The sequence below is a fragment of the Cebus imitator genome, unplaced genomic scaffold, assembly GCF_001604975.1.
Source record: "Cebus imitator isolate Cc_AM_T3 unplaced genomic scaffold, Cebus_imitator-1.0 Scaffold123, whole genome shotgun sequence".
NCBI lineage: Eukaryota > Metazoa > Chordata > Mammalia > Primates > Cebidae > Cebus > Cebus imitator.
The window spans coordinates 1135568-1162343 of record NW_016107438.1 but is presented as its reverse complement, the minus strand read 5'-3'; the positions used below and the strand labels follow the sequence as shown (position 1 = coordinate 1162343).

The 26776-nt window shown below is 39.0% G+C and overlaps 1 protein-coding gene across 2 annotated transcripts in view; it reads right to left on the bottom strand.

Moving 5' to 3' along the window:
* Positions 1 to 26776, bottom strand: part of FRAS1 (Fraser extracellular matrix complex subunit 1) — a 460089-nt gene that overhangs the window by 109152 nt on the left and 324161 nt on the right. For both annotated transcript variants that reach the window (XM_017540037.2, XM_037742541.1), the window contains exons 32-38: positions 22854 to 22970; positions 16588 to 16702; positions 13694 to 13831; positions 11283 to 11315; positions 5818 to 5949; positions 4648 to 4773; positions 2463 to 2710 (exon numbers count right to left, since the gene is read on the bottom strand). In XM_017540037.2, coding sequence (XP_017395526.1) covers positions 2463 to 2710; positions 4648 to 4773; positions 5818 to 5949; positions 11283 to 11315; positions 13694 to 13831; positions 16588 to 16702; positions 22854 to 22970 — 909 coding nt within the window. The remainder of the gene's footprint in view (positions 1 to 2462; positions 2711 to 4647; positions 4774 to 5817; positions 5950 to 11282; positions 11316 to 13693; positions 13832 to 16587; positions 16703 to 22853; positions 22971 to 26776) is intronic.

Below are 26776 nucleotides of genomic sequence, written 5' to 3'. Positions count from 1 at the left end.
GCCATGTTGTACAGTCTGGTAATCTTTCTTACATATTTTAGAATTGACTTATTAAGATCCATAAAATGTTCATTAGGCTTTTGATTGGGACTGAATTGAATTGAAAGATCATTTGGCAAGGGAACTGATGCCTTTTCAATATTAAATGTTATTACTCATGAATATGACATGTCTCTTCATTTACTTAATACTTTTAAAATGTCTGTCAAGTAAGTGTTATAATTTTCCATGTAGAAATACTGACTGGTTTTTGTTAGGATTATACCAAGAGACATCTTTTTTTCTTAGTGCTATTATGGCAAGATCTTTTTAGTTACATTTACTGGCTTTTTTTTTCTTTGCTTATGTATAGAAATGCTATTGCTGTCTGTTGATTTTATATTTGGCCCATTGATAAATTCCCCTTTTTTCTAATACTTTTTGTCAAGAGATTCTTTTCTACATAGTCATAGCATCAATTTCCCTAGAAGTCACATATCTTTTGTTACATTTACTCTTATGTATGTAATATGTAATGTTATTATACACAGAATCATATTTTGAATAATTTTTTGGCTAGTGCATAGAAATGCTATTACCTTTTTAAGATTAATTTTATCCTCCCCACATTACATATGAGAAAACTGAGGCCTAGAGAGTTTAAATAACTTGCTAAGGGTCACAATGCTAGTAAGTGGTGGGCTTGGATTAAAATCCAACCAGTTGCAACTCCAGAACCCATACTGTTCTTTTCCTACTTGTTTACTTGCAATGCATAGCAAACTGTGTATATAAAACCACCGCTAAGAAGTAAATCACACAAAATCCAACTTTTTCCTTTTTGTCTCCTCCAACGTTTTATCACTCTCTTCCAGTTAATAACACTTAAACTAAGAACAGATCCATCTGTTCCTAAGCCTTTATACTCTGCCCCATTTGTGATGAGGATTTCGGATGGCTTTCCAGTCCTTCTAGATGTTCACTGAAAGCCTTCTAACTCTGCATATCTGGAAAAGTTTTTCCATGAATCTAAGTACAAAATTCTTCTACAACCCTCACAGAAAGTTAGTGTATAACCTACCTAAGTCTTTAAAATGTATGCTATGCTTTCAGCAGGCTAGAATAGTTCTTTTGGAGTTTTTCTGTTCTGGTGGGTCAATTCACATTCAATCAATTTCTGAAAATACATGTTCAGTTGCCAATGGGCTTGCATTTTGATATGCAGCTTATAATATGCAGTTAATGGGCAGGAACTGCTCCTGGAGCGCTATTTTGGACTGTGAAACATTTTTCAAGCCTTGGTGATCTAGTGATTAAATATGAATTCATACATTTTTATGAATTCACGAATTTTATAAGATTCAAAAGACCATAACTCATGGTAAAAATCACCTGTCAATTAAAAACAAAAAACAAAATCAAAGCTGTTCTGAAATTATAGTAGACCTGTGAGAAGAATTAGGGTGGAATGCAGTTTCCTATAATTGAAGAAAGGACAGTTTGAGGGAAAAATCTGTGTAAAAGCAATTGTTCCCAGACCAGTGCTTTATCTTACATGCTGCTATTCAGGACTAGATTTTATACTGAGAGTCTTCAGCCCAGAAAAGGGTTACTTAAAAGTATATGGCATTAAAAAAAAATAAAAGTCTAGGCCATTAGTTGGAACTTTAAGATTAGTAAAGGAAAAAATCAATATGATTAGCATTCAGATAATCATTCTTCCTTTCAAGGCATTGTAAAAACTAGTCATTATTATGTTTACATAGAGAGCACATATCTGCTTACAACATACGTAACTGCAAAATAAAATTAATTATCCTCATTATCCTTAGCTCCTAAGGTAGAATCAAAGGAAGAAGATGAGTTTAATTACTCAGGATCACTTATAAAGTTAGGGCCAGAAGGGGAAACAAGCCCGAGTCCTTGATCCTCTCCTTGGCCCCCTAACTACACTGCTTCTTGTGGGGCATGAGAAGGAGGGTGAGTCAGTGATCTGGCTGGGAAATCTGACAGAGAGGCACTGCCCCAGGGATTTTTCAGCATTCCATCTAGACTAGACCTGAGACAGAAACTGATGGCAAGTGGGCTTTCTCTCAGGGGCCATGAAACATCATTACCTACTAGTCATTGACCACATAAGGGCTAAAATGTTTTTTTCTTAAACTTCCCATTGGAATATAATGGATGGAGTTTAAACAATGGGGACTCGGGCGTGTATGACACTGGGCCCCTTTCCTGATGACAATCATCCACCCCTACACATACTCATTGTGTTTCCATCAAAATTTTGCCCATTCACTTCTCTGCTCATGAGACACTAGGAGAAGCAGGATAAACAGTGTAACTACTCCTAAGAGTAGCTGAGAAAAAGTTCTTTTGTGACCATATACCTGCTGCCCCAAATATTCAGCCGTGGCATCACTGTCCAGTCTGTCTCATAAGAAGGGTGGTGGAAAACAAATAGAGCAAATGTAAGAACTTACCACGTAAGCAAGGTGTGACCTAGTGATTATGGCTGTTCTTTTACTAGCAACAGTAATGCTCAGAGAGGAGCCAGCAGCCAGTCGAGGCCCTCGGTCTTCTGATAGTGACACCTCTACTTGCACTTCCAGCATTGTCACCGTGAGGCCATCTGTGACTGAGATCTCCATGCTGTCTTCCCAGGAAGAGGAACCATCATGTATATACTGCAGAGCATTTTTCTCAATATCCTTATAGGTGAAAGTGTCACCTTCCAAGAATAAAACAAATTGCAAACTAGTTGCCTCTGGGAATAATGCTTTTCATTGATATAGCACCTTTGTTTTCAGGATTTTAAGGTTCATATTGGATCATAAACTTAGGGAGTTACAAGCTAATCCAACCACTCACCTAATATAGGATTCCCTTTACACCACCCTTGAGAAAGGGTAATTGCTGTCTCCTTCAATACTTCCAAGGTGGGAGGCTCATTGTTTTCCAAGGTAGCTAATTCCACTGGAGATAGCTTTAGGTTTGTTTTTAAGTTCTTAACCATACTGAGCTAAAATCTGCCTCTAAATATCCAGTCATTACTTCTAGTTTTAGAAAAATAAAGGATAAGCCTCTTTTCTTTATGACAGCTCTTTTGGAATCTTACCTTGATACAGAAAATTTTTTGAAAAACTTAAGAAAATAAATTATGCTTGATAAACCTTTAAGAAGTCTGCATTATTTGAAGTTTTTAAAATTAAAAATGAAAAAACATACTTGAAGTTAGAAACCTAAACAGTGCAGTCTGGAGTACTAATCCACGATAAATTTGATAGGTGTAACATAAAAAAAGTTTCAAGTTCACATACCTTTGGGGAAAATGTGAATAAATAAAATTTAAAATACTTTTATACTGCAGGATTCATATTAGTATATAAATATTAAAGCTTCTCAAGCTTGTCACGGAACCCTTTTCATGAGAAATGTCTGTTAGTGCCATGAGCCTAATGATTTCACAGAACACAGTTGTGAAATTGCTCTTCTTGGATATTATATTCAACTCTATGTTTTGATAGATTCTTAGTTCTAATAATTAGTGCTATGTAACGAGATTGAAGAATTTGCTCATTCTCTGTATTCCTCGTCTAAGTCTTCGGTCTCAACACTGTGTTGTTGCTGTATTTTATTGGTGCTAGTGGCATTATGCCTATAAATAGGTAATAAAACTTACTTTTTACCAACACCTTTAGATTTTATATTTAACTGCACAAATACAGATTAAATGCAATGTTAGAGAAACTAGACAATGATTGTTACGTTCCTAAAGTAACTCCCTGGAATGTTTCAAATCTATTCTAATGACATTTCTTTAGTTCAGTAAATTTTTAAGTCTACCTTTGTGACTCCCAAATGCTTACTGGTTGGTCTTTAAAATTCCACCTACTATCAATGACAAAGATTAGCCCACCAGTAATATTCAGAAGGATACATTACTGTATCTCTAAAAGGAATCATATAAAGGTTCTGAGAAAGTAGAGATTGTTGGAAGAAGATATAGCATCCAGAGGTGAGAACTTTGAAAAGGATAATATTGACTTCAATATATAAGGGCTGACCATTAAAAATTAGATTTACTTGTGTTCCTTGTGTTTTTCTGTACCTTCTAAATAATGAACATACATTATTTTTTATAATCAGAGGAAGCACAATAAGAATTACTTTGGAAAGCCAATCACATTACCATACTGTTACATCACATAGATAATACTTCAAAAACTGTGTTCCTTTTTTTAATAGATGAAGATAGATGTAGTTAACACTATCAGAGTCACAGTGCTAAAAATATTGTGAAGATTCACATACCAAATTAAGACAGATTTATCTCCACGAACAGAGCTAGGAAAGCAGCAGCTGATCCCTCATATGGTGTCATTTTGAATGCATTTACTCCAAGTTTCAGAAATCATCCAATTTCACCTATAGTTTAAGGAACCAGCTTCACAGTGTTCAAGGTAGGGCCAGGAGCAGGTGTGGGGCAGAGGTGGAAGTGGGAACAGGAAGAAGTCTCATATATCAAAGCCAATGAAACTATACACAAAATGAAATAGCTCCTCATGATCTATATTGCAAAGATACTTTGCTCTTATCTGAGACACATAAAAATGACTGTAGAGCAAAAATTCTTCCAAGCAGGTCAGTGACAGAGTGTGTAGCTACCTGTGGCCATTGGCTTGTGGAACTCAGCTGTGTGCTTCAGGAGCACACCATGCTGTGGAGGTCTCCGAAGCTCAAAGAAGAGTTCTTCGGGCGCTGTCTCCGCATCTCTTACTACCACCTCAAGTCCTGCAGCAGGAGAAGGAAGTGTGGGGAGAGAGAAAGGGTACATTAAAGACGGTAGACTCTGTATATATTAAAGCCACAGGCCAGGCTAGGAGTCACATTGTGGGTAATCTGATTGTTAGCAGAAAGCACTGCTTCATTCTAATCAGGCACAGAAGAGTGAAAACAGGTAATACAGTCAATTTCCAAACTGCAAGTAGGTTCTTCCAAAAGTTCATGTAAGGTAGTTCTGAATTTAGAACACCTTTTTTCTTCCATACAAATGAGAGCATGCACAGAGGAAGCCCATAGGTAGGTCATCCCTGACCAGTTGGGTTAATTTCCTTCCTGAAAATGCCAAAAATCTGTTGGGCATTTCATTGTTTCATTCCTTATTTTCCTAAAGCTACACAAAGCCAAATTGGGCAATGAACACAAAGGTGAGGTGTTGGGTTAAAGTGACAGTCGTCTCTGTACACGCAGCTTATTTGCAAGTTTGATAATAACTCATTTCAGGCAAAAACCCGTATGTAGAAACTGGATAAGGATCTGTAGAACACACCTAACAAAAATCACAATATCTACTGTTTATTAGTAAAATGTTCTTGATAAAACAATAAATTTCTATACATTAATTAGTACATATAATTATATACAAAATAACAGGGCCAACTCAAACTTCTGAAGGTTCTTGTGACCTGTCATTTCTCCTACTACTCTTCACTTTCTAAATAGAAACGAGACATCATTGAAATCCCACTCCCCTCTACGTTCTCCTTGTTTCTCTGTTACTTTATATTTCAGCGATGGCAACAAAGCAAACTCCTAGAAAAAAAATTCTGTGTTGTGTTCCATCACTGAGCACTGGCCTCTGAAAGCTTCATTTCCTTCTCTCTGTGTGGCTTCTGTTTGCATGGAAATGGGCAGGAGAAAGGATACAGGTGAGAACGCAGGCAACTTCTGAAAGAGGAATTTGCTTTTTTTTGGCAACCCTCAGGAGGCTTGAAGAAGGGCAGCGATCTGGTCCCATTTCCAAAGCCATGTTTCTATCAGGCTCCCAGTTCTTACCTACAGAAGTGCTGCCTCCTGGGCTGACCTCCAGCCGAGGAGCTGTGACCTGGAACACTGGTAGTTGCTGATCACTGGGAAGCAAGTGAATGGTGAGGACCATCTCCGGACTTGTGTGTTCTCCGTCTGAAACTAGGAAGAATAAACACACACACACAGACACACACACACACACACACACACACACGCACAAACACAAAAAAATCAATTTGCAGTCTGGTCATCTTCAGGCATTTCCACAAATATGTAGCTAGAAACTTTTTTACATTACTTTAACACTTTGAAGAGATGTTTACAAATGAAAAAAATAAGCAAGCAAGATGCTGTGAACTTTCTTTTCTATGGATAAGAAAAAAGATAACCATAATAACAAAATCATTCTAAGAGACTACTTTCACAACAAAGGTGATCTTGAAATATGTTAGTGGAAAAGAAGGTAATACAAAATCTGTACCCTTAGATGCTACTGGTATAGGCTTTTGTTTATGGAAATATTTCTTGATTCAATTCATTCCCTTAATGTTCTGGATAAATCTGTTCTTTCATGTACTTTTTTAGAAATGGCATGTCTGTGTCTCATTAGAAAAGAATATTTTTAGTAAAAGGCAAAAGATTTATACGATCTGAAGAGGAACCAATCTACCCATCTGACAAAGGGCTAATAACCAGAATCTACAAATAACTTAAATAAATTTACAAGAAAAAAACAACCCCATCAAAAAGTGGGCAAAGGATATGAACAGACACTTCTCAAAAGAAGACATTTATGCAGCCAACAGACATATTAAAAAAAAAGCTCAGTATCACTGTCATTAGAGAAATGCAAATCAAAGCCACATTGAGATACTATCTCACACCAGTGAGAATAGTGATCATTAAAAAATCAGGAGACAACAGATACTGGAGGGATATGGAGAAATAGGAATGCTTTTACACCATTGGTGGGTGTGTAAATTAGTTCAACCATTGTAGAAGATAGTGTGGTAATTCCTTAAGGATCTAGAACTAGAAATACCATTTGACTCAGCAATCCCATTACTGGGTATATACCCAAAGGATTATAAGATATTCAACTATAAAGACACATGCACATGTGTGTTTATTACAGCATTGTTCACAATAGCAAAGACTGGGAACCAACCCAAATGCCCATCAAAGACAGACTGGATAAAGAAAATGTAACACATATATACCACGAAATACTACACAACCACAAAAAAGGATGAGTTTATGTCCTTTGCAGGGACATGGATGAAGCTGGAAACTATCATTCTCAGCAAATTGACACAAGAACAGAAAACCAAACACTGCATGTTCTCACTCATAAGTGGGAGTTGAACAATGAGAACCAATGGACACAGGAAGGGGAACATCACACACCAGGGCCTGTTGGGAATGGGGGAGTTAGGGGAGTGATAGCATGGAGTTGGGGGATTGGAGAGGGCTAACATTAGGAGAAATACCTAATGTGTAGATGACAGGGGGTTGGATGCAGCAAGCACAGGTATACCTATGTAACAAACCCACATGTTCTGCACATGTACCCCAGAACTTAAAGTATAATAAAAAAATAAAAATAATAACTTTTTTAAAAAAGAATATTTTTTAAAAGGACATACAATACTCATACCAATGTCTCTAATGGCATTATTTTGGAAGTAAGCAGGTCCATTTTTACCTGGTCATGATACACAATACTATAAATAGTCAACAAAACAGTGACCTTAAGATTTTATTTCCCTGGACTTTTTGACATCCAAGTGAACACTCATCCCTGAAGGAAATGTGAGAGAAGAATTGCCTGAACTTTGATGCTTATTTCCACTTTTCCATAACTGAATACCCTATCTTTTCCCTAAATGCCAGTTTTGGGGGAATATCTGCATCACTGACTCATCAAGGTGCTTATCTGTGTGGTCTTTAAGAAAACTGTACTGTCAACTATTTTAAATGTGTGATAAACTTGCCTATGTGTTGGTTATGAGAAACTGGTTTCATCCCTCTCTTTCTTCTGGAATTAGTAACAAGCCAGCAAGAATCTTGCATAAGCAAAGTTGAGCACTGCTCAGTGACTTGTAATAATTACTCTATTCAAATTTTAGATTTGTCTTTTCCTTGAGACAGATCTGAAAGACATGGTTAAATTTTATAAGGTATACTCCATGTCTTGGAGATGTCCAAAAACAGCCCTACTGAAGGTGAGATGGCATTATCCATATGTGAATGAAGGTTTTATGGTTCTGGTCATTCAGACAAGTGTCAAAATTATTGTCACTGCTTCTTTAAGTTCAGTCTCCTCTCTGGATCTTTAAAAATAGGGACAGATGACCCTTAACTATTGGGGATTTGGTGACATGCATACAAACTTTTTCATTAATTTTAGCGGATTCAGGATTCTCTGAGGTCCCTGTAATCTAAGTTAAGAAATAATTGCAAAACGTAACCTTATTTTACTTTATATTTTATATATTTTTATTTTTAAGTGAGAATGTCTTAGTTCATTTTCTGTTGCTTGTAATAGAAAACCTAAAACTGAGTAATTTATAGAAGAGGAATTTATTTCTTTCACATATGAAGGCTGAGAAGTCCAAGGTTGAGGGCGTACATCTGGTGAGAGCCTTCTGGCTGGTGGGGACTCTGTGAAGGGTCCCAAGGCAGTGTAGGGAGTCACATGGTAAGGGGGCTGAGTGTGCTATATTAAGTCTTTTTCTTCTTAGAAAGCCATCCGCTCCCCTCCAGTGATTAACCACTAATCCACTAATCCATTAATGATTAAGCCATTCATGAGGGCAGAGCCCTCAGGTTTCAATCACCTGGTAAAGGCTCCACCTCTCAATACTGCCACACTGAGGATAAAGTTTCAACATGAGTTTTGGAAGCAACATTCAAACCATAGCAGGAAGGAAGTCCAGCAAGCCTTCAACATCTTTATTTTACAGAAGGAGAGAAAAGGCACAAAATTAAAGAGCTTTGGTCATATCATACAGCTGTTCAATGTGACCAAAGCATATTCTTGCTTCTGTAAGTGGAAGAAAGCTATTTTCTGGTGCATGTTACATAACAAGCTATCATTTGGGCACAGGGTTTTGCAAACAATCATATAAACTTCCAATCAAAATGTCAGCAATTGTATGTTTAGCCTTCTCTTTAAGGAATGTCTCTAATATCTTTGAGAAACAATCAAATGCCTTTTTGGGCTAAATGTCCCCTGTGAACACCACTTGCCCTAAGTGTGCACCTTGCTCAGATCTGCTCTCCAGAGCTTCTGCACTTGTCTTAAAGACAGTCAGGTCTCAGGAACATCAGATTTCCTTCTCACTTTATCTGATTTACCAAAATGGCTGTTCCCTCTCATTCTGCAAATTGATGTCAGCTCTTGGGCTTTTTCCTGGCTTATTCATTAACTGTCCAATTTCAAATTCTTTCTCACAAAACTCTGCTTAAGGACATGGATTTCTACTAGATACCAAGAGTTTTTCTTCTTTAAAATCAACAAAAAAGGAACCTCTGGCAGAAGCAAGATAATTTAAGGTCAGTTCAAGGTCTAATCCCATGAAGCTAAATAATAGGTTCAAGGATCATTTAACTGAAAGTCCTACACAAGTTAATTGTTAGCCCTTTATCTACTCAAGCTTTCAGGTAAGAGTTGAGGCTTGGAAACCAAACTGGCACACTACCATGACACTCACTTTTCGTAACCAACACACATGCATGTGAGACTAAACTAGCTATTCCATGCTCATGCTGTAAGTCAGAAACTTGTATTAAAATCCTGGTTTTACTGTCTACCAGCCATGGAAATCTGAGATCATCTACTGTTTTTTTGAAACAGGGTCTCACTCTGTCACCCAGTTGGAGTTCAGTGGCACAATCATGGCTCACTGCAGCCTCAACTACCCCGGTTCAAGCAATCCTCCCACCTTGGCCTTCTGAGTAGCTGAGACTACAGGGAGTATTACTATGTGCCTGGGCTGGTCTTGAGCTCCTGGGCTCAAGCAATCTTCCCTCCTCATGCCTCTCAAAGTGCTGAGATTACAAGTGTGAGCACTGTGCCTGGCCAGATTATCTACTTTTGGTATCCTCAGGTTTAAAATGCTGAATAAAAATATCCATCCTTAAAATATTGTTCTAAGAATTAAATAATTTTTATTGTAAATTGTTTTATAAAATATAAAAATCTGCTATATATCATTACTGATTGCATGAAATACACAGAGTACTGTGACTAGAAATGAGCTGATACTGGGTTCATATCAACAGTAGCACAAAACTGAAATTTACTATTGATTCAAGTGTGATTTTTAATCCTCAAAGAAGAAAGGAAGAGATGGGAGTTATAAAGAGGCGACTCTACTGCCAACATTCTTCCCTCCATGAAACGTAACAGGGGTCATGGATGGTAGATTCTAATGGAATAGTCAATCCCATCTAAACAGCAATTTAATGATGCTATTTACGGTCAATCATACTCACTTTAGACCTATACAAGAAAGCAGCTTATCCAATGGTGGCCCAGCATAGATACAAGGTCTGACTCTGCTTTTGCTGATTGGCACCCTGCTTCTATTGCACTATGAACTAAAACTAGAATTCAGAGGTCTTCCTTCCATACACAAGTTTCTCAGCAAACCTCTGGGTGGTAAGGCTTTTCCCTCCAGTAACAAGGCATTCCATGAATGGCTCTATTCAAGACTTTTATACAACTGCTGTTTATTAGCTGAGTATAAAATAGGAATGATTATGCAGCAATAATCGTTCTTGGAGCTTTACATTTATTATTATTATCCCCATGTATGAATGAGGTATTCAGACACAGAGATGTAAGAAACTTTCCCAGGGCAAACTGAACTCCGGGTTATCTGGATGCAGGGTTTAGAATCTTACTTACAATTAACTCTTTAATGGATATTAGGACACATTGAAATTGGGCTTAAACATTAATTTCTCTTCTTTTTTTCTTGAGACAGAGTCTCACTATTGTCCAAACTGCAGTGTAGTAGCGCAATCATAGCTTTCACTGCAGCCTTGACCTCCTGGGCTTAAGGGATCCTCCTGAGTAGGTGGAACTACAGGCATGTGCCACCATCATCCAGCTATCATCTTTTTGGTGTATGTGTAGACGAAGTATTGCATTGTTGTCCAGGCTGGTCTTAAACCTCTGGGTTTAAGTGCTGTTCCTCCTCAGCCTTCCAAAGTGCTGGACGACAGGTGTCAGCCACCGTGCCTGGCTCTTAAACATTAACTTTTGGCATCCCTGGTAGATTTTTTTCCTATGACTATAAAGTTAAGCTATTACTATTTAACTCACCATTTGTTTATTTTAGAAGAAACTTGTTTTAGAAGAAAAATTATATAATTTTTAAGTAGTTCTTAGAAAATAGCTAAAAATAATAATGATGGAACAAAAAGAAGGAACTAATAAGGAAATAATTTTACTTTCTAATAAAATTTAGATGAATCTTTACCTGTGAAGTGGAATTTCACTGATTCTGGGAGGCCTGAAAGAGTAAGAGAGACAACAGTATATTAAACACTTTGGGGTCAGAGAGAGATAGGGAAAGTACAAAATATAGGGCAGAGGTTAGGAAGATAAAGGATGTTCTAATCTAAATTATTCTTATTTAAGGAAAGATCACCAGGTCATTTGCTAATGTTATGTTGAATTTAATGGCACCAACATTAATTTTAAATAGCAAAAAGAACCACATAGTGGAGTAATTTTATATCACAGCTGTTAGTGTGATTTATAATACATTCATTCAGAACTCATTTTATCAGTACATAAAATCCTACAAATCAGTGCACGTGGGTGAGTCGTATATCACTGACAGGGCTCTCAGGTGGGTCAATTCCATTGTAGAACTGAGTGATGCTGAGACATTGATTTACACACTGTAACCATGTGAGAGATTTATTTCACAGCATTTATCCCGTAGATTACACAGCACAGGACTCTGCTCTCTCTGAAGAGGCTCTAGGAAGTTAGGCAAGTTTAGTGGATGCCTTCAACCATAGCTGACATGTTTTCTTTCCCTCTAATTTCAGGATATCCTGTGTTTCTTATTAAGTAGGTCTTGTAACATAGGCATTACAGACCCACAAACATTTTCAAGAGCTATTAGTTATCCAGTTACTAAACACTATAGAGACTAAAGAGGAAGCCTATCCCCACTATTAGAGGTTTTCAATCTAATTGAAGAGTTAACTATTTTCTGGGAGATTAAACTTATGTTAAATAATGGCAAATATCACTTTAAATGTTTACTATAATCAAAAAAGTCTAAATTACTTAAACCATGTTTAGCTGACCATAAGAAATCATCACTTTTATGTATGAATAAAGCTACTGTATAAAAAGAATATCCTATATTTGTGGTGTTATGCAGTACATACACCTTAAAGATTAGAAAGAAATAGGCACTAGTGGCTTGGGCACGGTGGCTCACGCCTGTAATCCCAGCACTTTGGGAGCCGAGGTGAGCAGATCATGAGGTCAGGAGATCAAGAACAGCTTGACCAATATGGTAAAACCCCATCTCTGCTAAAAATACAAAACTGAGTGGGTGTGGTGGTATGTGTCTGTAGTCCCAGCTACCTGGGAGGCTGAGGCAAGATAATGACTTGAACCCAGGAGGTAGAGGTTGCAGTGAGCCAAGATTGCACCACTGCACTCCAGCCTGGGTGACAGAGTGAGACTCCAACTCCAAAAAAAAAAAAAGAAAAGAAAAGAAAAGAAAAACAGGCACTAATATTTTTGGAATAGTCCAAGGCATAAAGATATGTAAGGGCAGAAACTTAAAACACCTGGCTTCTTGATTACTGGATCAAGGGAAGAGATAGGGTGGCAGAGATTAAGGGTATGTCAGGCTTTGTGGAAGGGCATACCGGCTTTAATGAGAAACTTGGTTATTTTTCCATTCAGTCTTCTCTTCCATTAAAAGGGTGTCTTATACCAAATTCTAGTCTCATCCCAAAAGGTTACCTGCATGCCCCATGTCTACATAAAACCTCCCCTGAGGTACTGCAGGACCCTTGCTGGCCTTCCCTTACCCTCATGCCATCCATTCTGGCCTCCTCGTCAAGTCTACTGATATCGCTGTGGTTAAAGAGTTTCTTATGAAAAGCTGTTCCCTATATCTGAAAACTTCCACTGGGTTCCTCTTGATGTTAGAATAACAACCCAAATCCTTACAGGCTCCAAGGGTCTGTCACGTGTGGCTTCTGTCTCTCCCACCAGAAACATCCCTGCTCTGCCTGACCCTTCACATTTCAGACACACAGACACCATGTTCTCTCCTTCTCCAGGCCTCTGCATGTGGGGCTGGTGCCCTTCCTTCAGGAACATTTTCCTGACCATCCAAAATACACACAGTTTGCCTCATCCGCTCCTACCCATCCCTCCACTGCTAGTATCTTCTTCACTGACCTCTCAGTCTAGGCCAGTCTGGTTATGAGTAATTCCACCACTGAACTTTTCCCTCCTTCTCAGAGCTCTTATCTCAGTTTGCAATTAAACATTCATTCCTGGGGTTATTTATCAAATTCTGTCTTTATACATCCTCCAATCACGAAGAGCAGAATCCATGCCTCTTTTTGCCTGCCACTATAGCTCCAAGACCTCATTCAGTGATTGGTACACAGGAGGTGCAAAATAATGATTTATTGAAAATATGCCTGCATACATGAAAACATGAAAAAAAAAAAGAAGGAACTGAGCCCAGGCTACACATTGGCTGACGGGTCTCAAGCTATTCTGAATAGCTAGAAAGCAAGGGCAGCAAGTGGACCAGAAGACTGCGGGGAGAGTTAGGGCGAGCCTGTGACGCAGAGCCACAAAGAGCCGTTGGGTGCCTGAAAGCAGAGAGGAGAGCATTACCAGCAAAGGAGAAGGCCATGAGCTCCTGGAGGTGGGGGGCTGCTGGGGGAGGGCGGTACATGACTTTGCCCTGGTTAATATCCTCTTGCGTGAAATACTGAATAGGAGAGTGAGGATGGTCCCGGTGCTCGATGATACCTGGGAGGAAGAGATTTGGCATGAGCATCAACAGTAATACTCATCACTGACTGAATGACTAGAGCCCACTCTTCTTGTTGGTGGGAGTCTTTCATCCTTCAGAACCTGACTGTTCTCAGGTTGCTCTTGGTATGCTATTCTCTGGTAATTAAATAAAAGGGAAAATCAGAAACTCAAATGAGTTTTGACTGGGATTTATGAAACATAAACCACAATGTGATGGTTAATACTCAGTGTCAACTTGATTGGATTGAATGATGCAAAGTATTGATCCTGAGTGCATCTGTGAGGGTATTGCCAAAGGAGATGAATATTTCACTCAGTGGGCTGGGAAAGGTAGACCCACCCTCAGTCTGGGTGGACACCATCTAATCAGCTACCAGCATGGCTAGAATGTAAAGCAGGCAGGCCAGGTGTGGTGCCTTATGCCTGTAATCCCAGCACTTTGGGAGGCTGAGGTAGGTGGATCACCTGAGGTCAGGAGTTCAAGACCAGCCTAGCCAACATGATGAAAACCTGTCTCTACTAAAAGTACAAATTTAGCCGGGTATGGTGGCACATGCCTGTAATCCCAGCTATCTGGGCAGTTGAGGCAGGAGAATCACTTAAACCAGGAGGCAAAGGTTGCAGTGAGCTGAGATTGTGCCACTGCATTGAAGCCTGGGCAACAAGAAAGGAACTCCATCTCAAAGACAAATAAATAACATTTAAAAAATGAAGCATTAGAAAAACATGAAAAGACTAGATTGGCCTAGCATCCAAGCCTACATCTTTCTCTCATGCTGGATGCTTCCTGTCCTTGAACATCAGACTCCAACTTCTTCAGTTTTGGGGCTCTGACTGGTTGTCCTTGCTCCTCAGCTTGCAGTCGGGCTATTGTGGAATCTTGCGATTGCATGAGTTAATACTTAATAAATCCCCTTCATATATATATATGGATATCTATATGGATATCTATCTATCTATCTATCTGTCTATATGCCTATCCTATTAATTCTGTCCCTCTAGAGAACCATAATACACATAGTAAGATGCAAACTACTGCCCTACCATAGCCTAGACCAGGTAATTTTCCAGAAGTCATAGACATGGTCACGTAATTATGAGATTCTCTCAATTGAGTTTCAATTCAAAGGTCCTTGAGAAACTGGCACAGACTGGTCTGGTAAGGCTGTAAAAAGACTTTTTTTCAATCTAACCTCTTTCCTTCAGAAACTCCTTAGACTCTGCAATAATCTTTGGCTACAGTAACATGGATCTTGATTATTCTAAGAACTGATTTTGTAATTATCACTGATTGTGATAAATGCTTTAGAGGCTGAAGATTTGCCTGTTGTTTCTAAATTTTTCAGGTACAGAACTAATGCTGTGATCATTTTTCATGTCCTATTCACTCCTTAAAAGGAGGGCACATATGATGCTTGGCATTGAACTAATTCACCTTCTGCGGGGCTGAGAGGGAGCCAGCCATTCTCCAGAAGACAGCCCAGGCTGCTGGTTTGAAAGGGCTCCATCTCTACTCTGGCAATGTAGGAAGAATCATTAGCTATGACTTAGCAGATTACAAAGGAGAGGAATGACTTTTAGACTTTTAATTTCTTTGGATTTTATAAAAAGGGTAATGGAATTTAATTTCTGACTTTTCTCTCACCTTGGAAATTTCATAATGTGAGAGTCTTACATTTGAGGCAGTGGCTTGGTCTTGGTCTCACAGTCCCAGATGTGGAAGCAGAATTATCTTAATAGAAGCTGATCTTCTTGCTGTGAGGAGCAGCTGCACCTCTACTGACCTTTATGTTGTTTGGATCTGTGTTCCCACCCAAATCTCATGTTCAATAGTAATCCTCAGTATTAGAGGCCGGATATGGTGGGAGGTGACTGGATCATGGGTGCAGTTTCTGGTGAGAGTGAATGAGTGAGTGAGTGAGTGAGTGAGTGAATGAGTGATGAGATTTTAAAAAGTGTATAACATCTCCCCTATCCCCTTTCCTCCTGCTCCACCCATGTAAGATGTGCCTGCTTCTCCTTCATCTTCTGCTATTATTGTAAGTTTCCTGAGTCCTCCCCATCCATGCTTCCTGTATGGCCTGTGAGACCATGAGCCAGTTAAACGTCTTTTCCTTATAAATTACCCAATTTCAGTTATTTCTTTATAGCAATATGAAAATGGACTAATACAGGCATAGGCTTATTGTTAAGATGAGAGTCAAGAGATCTAAAGGCTGGGGACTGATGGCAGGGCCCCACATCTTCTCTGACTATAGTTCTACATTCACATGTTCCTGGATAGGAAGAGGAGTATGTATCCAACTGGGGAAGGAACTGAATATGTGTGGCTCAGCCTGCTTTGGGCTCCCTGGAAGACCTCCTTATCCTGAACACATGCTCATTGTGGTCCATTTTCCCATTATAATCTCACTAGGGCAGGCCCTGGCCCTGTAGAGATAATGGCTCCGTGTCCAGTTCTGCCAGTACATGGGAGGGGAGCTCAACCCAGTAGCATATACATTCTCCATCCAGCATGCTCTGTCAATGCCAAAGCCATCACATTCATCTTCTTCTGAACACAGTGTTTTTCTCTCTCAATTAGTTCTAAACTAGAAGACAGGAGCAAGGAATATGAATAATTATTATCCCTTGAAACCTTAACAAGTATCTCTATGTACACAAGCAGACAAAACTCCAAAGATATTATGACTGGTCAAAAACTAGAAGACAATAGCATCACTCAAAAGATCATTTACTGCACATCTTACCTTGATTTGGATGCAGAGGTAGAGTGATGTTGTAGACAATCTTTCCACTTGGCCTCTCAGAGTTTATAAAGGAGAGGGAATGAGGCTGGATGACAGTCAGGCCATCTTCTCGAGCCTAAACAAAGTTTAAGAAGAAAAAGGAAAACATGGTATGAAAAAACAAAAGCCAGAGGCAAAAACAGACCTTATTAAGAAAATAAAAACAAATTTGCTCTGGGCTTTTAAATTAGTTACGCTTAGTAAAATTTTCAAGAGTTCAAAAGAAGGATCTGGCCTCTTGCATTACAGATTTTTTTCCCAAGCCTCAGGTCCCTCCTAGGTTTAGAGAATTCTTTTCAGGTTTTCTTTTTTTTTTCTTTTCTTTTTTTTTTTGAGACGGAGTTTCGCTCTTGTTACCCATGCTGGAGTGCAATGGCGCGATCTCGGCTCACCGCAACCTCCGCCTCCTGGGTTCAGGCAATTCTCCTGCCTCAGCCTCCTGAGTAGCTGGGATTACAGGCACGCGCCACCATGCCCAGCTAATTTTTGTATTTTTAGTAGAGACGGGGTTTCACCTTGTTGACCAGGATGGTCTCGATCTCTTGACCTCGTGATCCACCCGCCTTGGCCTCCCAAAGTGCTGGGGTTACAGGCGTGAGCCACCGCGCCCGGCCTCTTTTCAGGTTTTCTTGTACCCTAGTCTTCTCTTCCCCCGCTGCCTCCCAGGGTTGCTCCAGTGCATGCGGTGGGGATATTGTTACTTTTTTCTTTGGTGGAACATGTTTGCAAATGAGGCATCCCAGCTGACTATTCAACTATCTTGCTACTCACAGACGGCTCACTGTGTCTCTCTTCTAACTTTTGTTTTCTTTAAGACACAGGATCTGGCTCTGTCTCAGGCTGGAGCGCAGTGGTCATAGCTCATTGCTGCTCCCCTGACTTAATGGGCTAAGTTGAATCTGGCCAGAAGTTCTAAGGGCTCAGCTGAGATATTTAAGTCTTGGCCCCAAGAAGTTCTTCAAAGCATTGCCCCCCTGGTCCTCAGTTTTGCTAATGGAAACTGTGATGCCTTCTGGTAACAAAGGCCTAAAAGTGAACCCACCTCAAACACCAAAAAAAACTCACCATTTGCATTCACATATTTAAGAGGTATTTGTTTATTAAAGAACATAGCATAGACAATATTTCCATTTTTCTTCCTTCTACTGTTAGAAAGAACTAGATATTGCTTTTTCTCTTCCAGCTTTCAGAATCCAGTGAGTGAGTGAGGCAATATTAGTCAGAGGGCTGATGCATGTGTAGCTTTTACTATCCCTTCCCCTGTATACATCCATAACCCACTAACGCGGCAACACTCTAAAAACAAAAAAGGAGAACTTCAGATATCTATCACTAGGCATGGTGGTGGGTTAGGGACAGCAGCAAAAACACAGTGTGGAGAAGGGAAAAGGGAAACTAGCCCGAGTAGCGGGCCCTCTCCTGGGTCAGGGATGCTGTTCTAAAACAGAGCAAAAACATCCAGCTCATCATGGCTCTTCCTAACTGACCCCAGAAGGTGGGTTAGAGTGTGATGTGCTCTCCTGCTCTTTGAAGCCCTGCTTCTTTCAGATGGAATCTACTCATTTAGAAAAGGATTAAGTGTGGCTCAGTAATGCTCATAGAGGAGGGTGTGGTGTTCTTCCTTTAACCATGAAAAGATTGAAGGTTGCAGTTGCTTTGTAATTGTCCCCAAGGCATATTTATCCTGGGGAGAGGCAGAATTTGCAGGTTAGAACAATCCCCCTATAGTAAAGAGTCATATTTCAGGCCCTTGCTCAGGTCTGGAATGTAATGAACAAGGAAAATTAGAATTGTGAATAGCAGCTGGTCTCTCACCCTAAAATAAAACAAGTAAGGACAACAAATTAAAGATATATGCCCTATATAAGGCGTTACTATCCCATACATGTTTAAACACACCTATAAACATGTACACATGTAGGTAAACTAACGAACCAAAAAGTAGAGGCTCTGTGCATTGGTGCTGTTTCCTACATTTTAATATGAAAACTATCATAACAACTGAACATTCTCAGAGTACCATGGGGTATTCTGAAAATCTAGATGCCCCTAAATAATAAAGTGATAAAAAGAGGGAATTATTGCAGATATGGGACTGTGGAAAGGGAAATATGTCCCAGCCAAGATAAGAGTCTATTTTGAAATTTATTGATACTATTTTTCTCCTAATAGAAATAGACACTACATAGAAAAAGGACTTGATTCTGTGAGGAAAGCAATATTGAGTTTGAGATATATCAAAGTATAATCAATTTTAATATTGGCTGCTTAGAATGTTCAATATTTATCAACTAAATATAGTAAGAAATGAGAGATTACACGTCATAGAAATCATTGCAAAAGACATTTTTAAAATAATATATCTGTCAACAAAAGAAGATTACAGAATAATTCTTTTCATAATGGCCATGTTACCTCTGCATATATCCAGATGCCAGCTGCTTCTCCCACCCCACTGCCACCACTCTGCTCAGGGACACAGTCTCTCCCCAGGATTACCCCAGTGGCCTCCCAATTGCTCTCTTGCCTCTCCAACACTCCCTTTCAGCACAGCAGCCAGTGTGATCCTTTCACAAGGACATGAGACTTCTGCTTAACATCCTGCAATGGCTCCCCGTTTTAATCAGAAGAAAAGCCAAGTTCCTACAATGAGCTGTGAAACCCAGCAGACCTGCCCCAGTCCACAGACTTATCACATCTGTGAATTCACTCACTCTGCTCCAGCACACCCTTCATGAGTGCATCTCAAATTGAACGTGCCATGCTTCCCACCAAAAGTCCTTGTACATTCCTGATCTTGACGAAAGGTACCTCTAAATCCTCAGACATTGGATGTTTTGCCCTCCTCCCACATCTAGGAACCTCTGTGTCTCTAAGTCTCTCTTAATCTCTCTCTCTCTTTTTTTTTATCATCTTAGCCATTTTTCAGTGTATAGTTCTGTAGTGTTGACTATATGCATGCTCTTGTGCAATGCATCTCTAGAACCCTCCCACCTTGAAAAGCTGAAACTCTATATCCATTGAACAACTCCTCCTTTCTCCCTCTCTCATCATGTCACAAACTCTACCCCTGGAAACTACTATTCTACTTTCTATTTCTTTTGACTACATTCTACTTTATATCTCATATAAGCAGAATTATGCAGTTTTTGTTCTTTTGTGACTGGATTATTTTCCTTATCATACTGTCTTAAACATTCATCTATGTTGTAGCCTGTGACAGGATATCCTTCTTTTTTAAGGCTGAATAATATTCGCGCGCATGTGTGTGTGTGTGTCTCACATTTTCTTTATCCATTTCTCTGCTGATAGACATTTAGATTGCTTCCACCTCTCAGCTATTGTGAATAATGCTACAATGAATATGTGTGTGCAGACCTCTTCAAGATCTCCTGAACTCTTAACCATGGGCTCATGCCACTAATTGTTCTTGCTCTAGATGACTGCAATAGCCTGTTTGTTTTCTGACTGGCCCCCATCTAGGATGTTTTCTACCCTGTAGCCAGAATAATCTTCCTAAATTGATCATTAAAAATCTGATTACGGCACTCGTCTGCCACAAATCCCTCAACACCTTACTTGCTCCAACAGCCTTTCAGTACAAAATGGAAACTCTATCTTATACTTAAGGTCTTCCATGAGCTGATTCTCATTTCTTACTGCCTTTTCACTCAGGGATTTTATGCTCCAGCTAACTGAACTACCTGTAATGTCTCAAATATGTCATGATCTCCTATGTCTCCACCTTTTCTCAGCTGCCTCTCCTCAAGCCTGGGATATATTCTCCCCAATTTAGTCTAGATCATTCGTTCTTCAAGTGTGGTGATCTTGGCAGCATCAAACAGCATCACCTGGAAACTGGTTAGAAATGCAAATTCTTGACTCTACACCAGATCCACTGAATTAGAAAACACTGCGGTGGGGTCTAGTAATCTGTTTTATTTTTTAAATTTTTAATGTTTTAAATTTTTTTATTTCCATAGGTTTCTTTTGGGGGCAACAGATGGTATTTGCTTACATAAGTAAGTTCCTTAGTAGTGATGTGTGAGACTTTGGTGCACTCACTACCCAAGCAGTATGCACTGAACCCAATTAGTAGTCTTTTATCCCTCACCCATTATTCTAAGTGAAGTAATTCAGGAATGGAAAACCAAACATCATATATTCTCACTCATAAGTGGGAACTAAGCTATGAGGATGCAAAGGCATAAGAATGATACGATGGACTTTGGGGACTCAGAGGGAAGGAGGTGAGTGCAATCTGTGTTTTCATCAACTCTATAGTGATTCTAATATAGGATTAAGTTTGAGAATCCTGGTCTCTAGATAATTGACACTCACCCAGCTCTGTTCACCTGAGGAAGCTTCTGTGATCCTTTCTCTCGCTCTGCTGGATTTGGTGCCAACCCATTTGCTCCCATATCATTGCTGTGTCATAGCATTTATCATTGCATTATCTGTGCTTATTTATTTGCCTGTCTCCTCTTCTAGACTTAAAGTTCCTTGAGAATAAAGATTGTGTTTTATGGTCATTGACTGTCCAATGTCTTTCACAGCACTTGGCATACATTAGGAGCTCAAAAGTGGTTATGAATGAGAGACTGAATGAATGGAGAAGTAGATTCCTACCTTTAATCACATATACAAGTATACTAAATATACCATATAGGTATTTACCATATGCACTCACAATGTATTTACTAAATATCTCCAAAACTTGTGTGCTTAGATGAGACTAAATGACTAAATTGAGAATGCATTTTTGTTACAGATCACAAGTATATTCTAAAGTAATGGCCCTAATTAGTGTCAAAAAATATATAAACTATATATTTAAGTAACATAAAAGTAGGCTAATTACATTTTACAGTAAACTCACCTAAGTTTTAACTGGACAGACCTAATTTGCAAGTATGTAACCTAAGCCCCTAAAGGCTAACTGACTTGAAAAGTCTCTTCAGAGCTCCACAGTGACAGAGCCGGAAACAGCACTGTCTTCCTGGCTCCTGGCCCATTTTTTCCTCCGAACTCAAAATAACACTGCATTAGCATTTGGCAAGACCTGTGTGTGCACATTTTTCTTAACAGTTTAGAGAAAATTCCGATTCAAGTTCCTCCAGTCAGAATGACGAATTATAGACTTTATAGTGCTGCTGAATTATGATTTCTTTAAATTACGGTTTATGGTGGAAATGCCGATACCAGCTATTCATTAAAAACTTTCTATTTTCCCTTTATGTCTCTGTCATGCCCCAGACCTATAATTTCTAAAAACTATACCTGTTCTCTTTGTTGTGGCTCAAGGCTGATACACTACTTTGGAGCATAATTGTGTGGGTACTAACTAAAATGTGGACCCATGATAATTAATTTACAAGGTCTTACATGCTTGCAGCTATGTCTGGAAGAGGGGTTTTGGCATTACAGCCCCCGCAACAGAGACTAAGAGTCATGAGGGAGTTGCTAATTGTCTAAACTAAGCTTCATGTACTAATTCAGTTGACACCTTGCTTCACATCTTCCCATGCCTCACACTCCTTCCCACTAGCACACGAGGCTTTCTGTGATAGCTTGATGACCTCCTAATCCTCATCACACCTCCTTGCTGCCTTCCTAATTTCTCCAATCTTCTTGAACTGTTTGCAATTTTGCAACCATTCTATTCTCTCTTGCCTGTGGGTCTTTGCATGTGCTCTCTTCACTTATGTAGTGCCCTTTGTCATCACCTCTCCATTCCTCCCAATGTGCCCCCAAATTTTCACTTGGATAATTGCTATTTATCTTTCTGGATTCAGCATTGAGATACATTCTTTAGGAAGCTTTTACAGTGGAAAGTTTCTCATAGGACTTCTAGAAGATGGAATAACAGTTTCTCTGCTAGGTAGTGCTCTATCTAGGGGACCAATGATACCCAAATATTGATTTCATGGACATAAGCCTGAAATTTCCTCCAAATTTTTAAGGAGAACCCCTGGAACATCTGGGATACCGTAGAGAGGACATCAGCAATGGATGGGAGGTCAATATGGATTCTGCATAAACTTCCTTTCACTCTGGGAATTTAAAGTTCCTTTTCAAGTCAATGAGAAATGTGATCATTAGGCTTTTTGGTCCCCGAATCTGTGATCTAGGCCAGGCACTTACTGCATACAAAACTAGGATACTCTATCAAATCCCATCAGCATGCTTCCTTTAAGTGGAAACCATAAGTCTACCACTCAACTCACAGTCATATGGAGAGATGCTTCCAGAGACAGTTTAGGTGCTTCAGGTGCCTGTGGTAAGATGGCGATGTTGAACATGCGGCTCTCTAGACGAGTCTGGTCACCGGAGGCACTGGACACCTGAAAAGAAGGTCATCTTGGTGAGCCTCTTATCTTCTACTGGGCCGAGCATGTCAGTATGTGGTTTTTTCCCTCATTTAAGCCAGCCATCTTTGAATTCTATATGCTCCTGCATTACAATTCTCATTCTGCCCTTCATATTTTAATATTGATCTTTTACTAATTGTGAAAAGATATATAATCATTTTAGGCAAAGCTGAAAATGCAGGAAAGTATAAATAAGAAATAAAAAATCAGCTAGAATTTCACTACCTAGAAATACTGAATATTAATATGTTGATATTTATTTTATATGCACACATATCAATTGCATACAATTTTTTACTTAACACAACACTATGATAGTTTGCTATATCATTAAACATGCTAGAAAATATAATTTTTGAGGACTATATAATGTCTTGTTATGAGTATGCAATATGATTTGTATTCCATTTCTTTCCTTTTTAACCAGCACAGGTAAATGTTAGGTAAGTAACAAATCTCAGCCTCATTATTGCAGGGCAAGATTAGTAACGTTCACAATTAGGGTAGCGGTCACAAAATCAACTTTTTCCTGCTTCAAAAACCTGAAGAATGTTGCTTTTTCTATGCAGCTTCTCCCTCCTTATCAGTTACTGAACTGCCCTCTTAAACCTTTCTTCTCTCCATTGTTTGCTAAGCCCTGTGTGACGTGGAGTTGCATCCATTGGCAGGGTTCTATCAATTCTGAGAAAAAGAGGCAGAGATATCAGCCTTTTCTCTATGTCTTTAAAAGTTACTCCAACAGAAAGCCTGTCTTCTCTGTCTTCATCTTGACCACATCAGATGCCTGGGATCGAGTTTCAAAATGTATGTTTTTAAGGAGATACAGCGTCACTGCAAATGATCTTATTGACAATAACTATAATTCACTTATCATCTATTATGGGATCAGCACTGCATTCACTATTTTTCAAGAGTTATCTTACTTATCCACAGAGCAGATATTACTATCCTCCTTTTTACAGGTAAGGAAACTGAAAGTCAAAAAATTTAAGCAATGTGTTAAAGTCACAAAGCCACAAGTGGCAGTATTTAACCAGATCAGTCAGCTTCAGGATCATTCCACTGACCAAGATGACTCACTTTGGTAGCTTTAGGAAATTAGATAAGGAGTGGGGAGGGGTGGAAATACATTCTATCTTTTGAAGAAAAAGAATCACATTGAATAGGTAGTGAAATGCAGTCATATTACTGAGCAAGCGAATCAGTCTAGTAAAGACACTGATGGGAAATGTGTTGGTCTTTTTCAAACCACATTTCCTAAGACTGTGTCAAAGTGGCCTGAATATACCCAAACCAGGGCTCCTTCCCACACCAAAAATGACTCTGAATGTGCAAGCTTTCTTTGCACTATGCCATGGCCTATCTTCCTTCTTTCTTTTTTTCTTTTTATTATACTTTAAGCTCTGGTGTACACGTACAGAATGCGTAGGTTTGTTACACAGGTTTACACATGTCATCGTAGTTTGCTGCACCCATCAACCTGTCATTTACATTAGGTATTTCTCCTAATGCTATCCCTCCCCTAGCCCCCCATGCCATGGTCTATTTTCCAATCCCACTCACATTACATATGTCCCAACTCTTAGATGCAAAGTAACAGATGGGATGCATTGATGGCTCATGATAGCACATCAACATTAAAATGGCATTAAATCCATGTAATTCTTGCCAGCTGCAGTGGCTCATGCCTGTATCCCAGCACTGTGGGAGGCCGAGGTGGGCGGATCACTTGAGGTCAGGAGTTTGAGACCAGCCTAGCCAACATGGTGAAAACCCACCTCTACTAAAAATACAAAAAAAATTAGCCAGGCATGGTGGCGGGCGCCTGTAATCCCAGCTACTTGGGAGGCTGAGGCAGGAGAATTGCTTGAACCTGGGAGGCGGAGGTTGCAGTGAGCAGAGATCACGCCATTACACTCCAGCCTGGTTGACTGAGTGAAATTCCGTCTCAGAAGAAAAAAAAAAATCATGCAACTCATCGTACTGTATTTTCTGCTTTTTAAAAAAAGAAAAAGAATTATTACAACAGGATTTTTGTTTGTTTGTTTAAAGTTTGAAATCCTTAGGGACACTCAAATGATGAATGGGAAAAGTTGCTAACTACTTATGTTAGCACCCATCTGTAGTGTCTATCTCATTTCATATCAAAATATGAGATATGCTTATAAAACAATCAGACTTTTAAAATAAACAAACCAAAACTTTGACATCAGGAGAACATAATCCCAGACCAGAAAGCTGTTTCATATTTGCAACAAAGATGCTGTCAGTGTTCAAAATGCATTTTTGGGAATGCCTTCAGACAAAGTTTACAAATCATATAAGAAACTCTGAGCCCATTTCTTCATAATTACTCCCCATTTGAACCCAAAATAATTATCATCTTTTTCTCACCAGATCTTAGTCTGACTTTTGGCTATTTAACTATATTTTTTAAATCCACTTCCACAAGATGATACACTGTCACTGTTGAGGATAATCTAAAGAATACCCCACACACTTTGAAGGCAATTTCACATGAGTTCTAAACACATTTTGAGCAAAATGTGTGAAGGCTCTCCAAAGGGAACTGCTTTCTCAGTAATAATGTTCATTCAACTGGATATCTTCATCCAGTGAATTTTTTTCAATCACTAATTTTTATTTTATTTTTATTATTTTAAAACTTTATTTACTTTATTTACCCAGTAACCAAATTGCAAAAGCAATCAAATACTATTTTGAGCAGCTACTTTGAATCCCCTTCCAGGAAAGTGCTCCATATCGATAACATTCTCCTTCCTGACCCCATGAAGCAAAGGCAGATCTGAGGATTCTAGTTTGAGGAGGTGACTTCCTTTGATTGAGGTCTTTGCCTTCATTCTGACTCACTCTTTGATGACTGCTGCAGTCCCCAGGTGCTAAGAATGAAAAGTTAACTTGGGCAAAGGGCACCCAATGTTTGCTCACTCATTGGACATTCAATGTGCTCACGATAATCTCATTTTAATGGTTTCCAAATTTATCTCAACCTGCTCTCTGGAAAAGCACATCTTTTACACAATATAAATTAGTCAGGCGATGAAGATGTACATGCCAGGCATCAGAAGCAGAATGGATGATCATTTTAACAAGGTGAGCTGGGTGAGTTCAGCCCCAACTGGATTCCCAGACAAAGGAAAAGACTCAGATTTTGAGAGGCGCTGACACTGCTTTGGTTGATTCCCATAAACACAGATATTTTCTCCGACACTTTACCAAATTCTCTGCATCTGTGCTTAAACACTCTTTCTCATTCATAATTCCTTATTCCTTTGTATTTCTGTACAGTTCTTTATTGCCAAATTGTGCTTGCCAGAGGTTTGCCTAATTTTATTGATCTTCAAAATCAGGTTTTGTATTTGTTTATCATTTCTAGCATTGTATAATTAACCAATTCCTCTGCTTATGTCTACTAAATCCTTCCTTTGGCTTTCCTTAGGTTTCCCTTGTAGTTCTCTGGCTTCTTGAGTTAAATATTTTGTCCATGCATTTTAATGCTCTCTTGCTCAATAATAAGAGCTTAAGGCCATCAATTTTCTTCTGAGTACAATTTTGTCCATATGATTTAAGTTTTGATAGGTTATTTCCTCCTCATCAATATTTCTTAAGAGTTTGCCGTTCTGATTTTCTTTGAGGAATTTTCTAGCAATTATTTAAGAGATCATTTAAAATATTGCAAGTGGCCTAAATTTTTGTTTATCCTTTTATTATTAATTAATAATTATATTTATAATAGCTAGAGAACATATACAGTATAA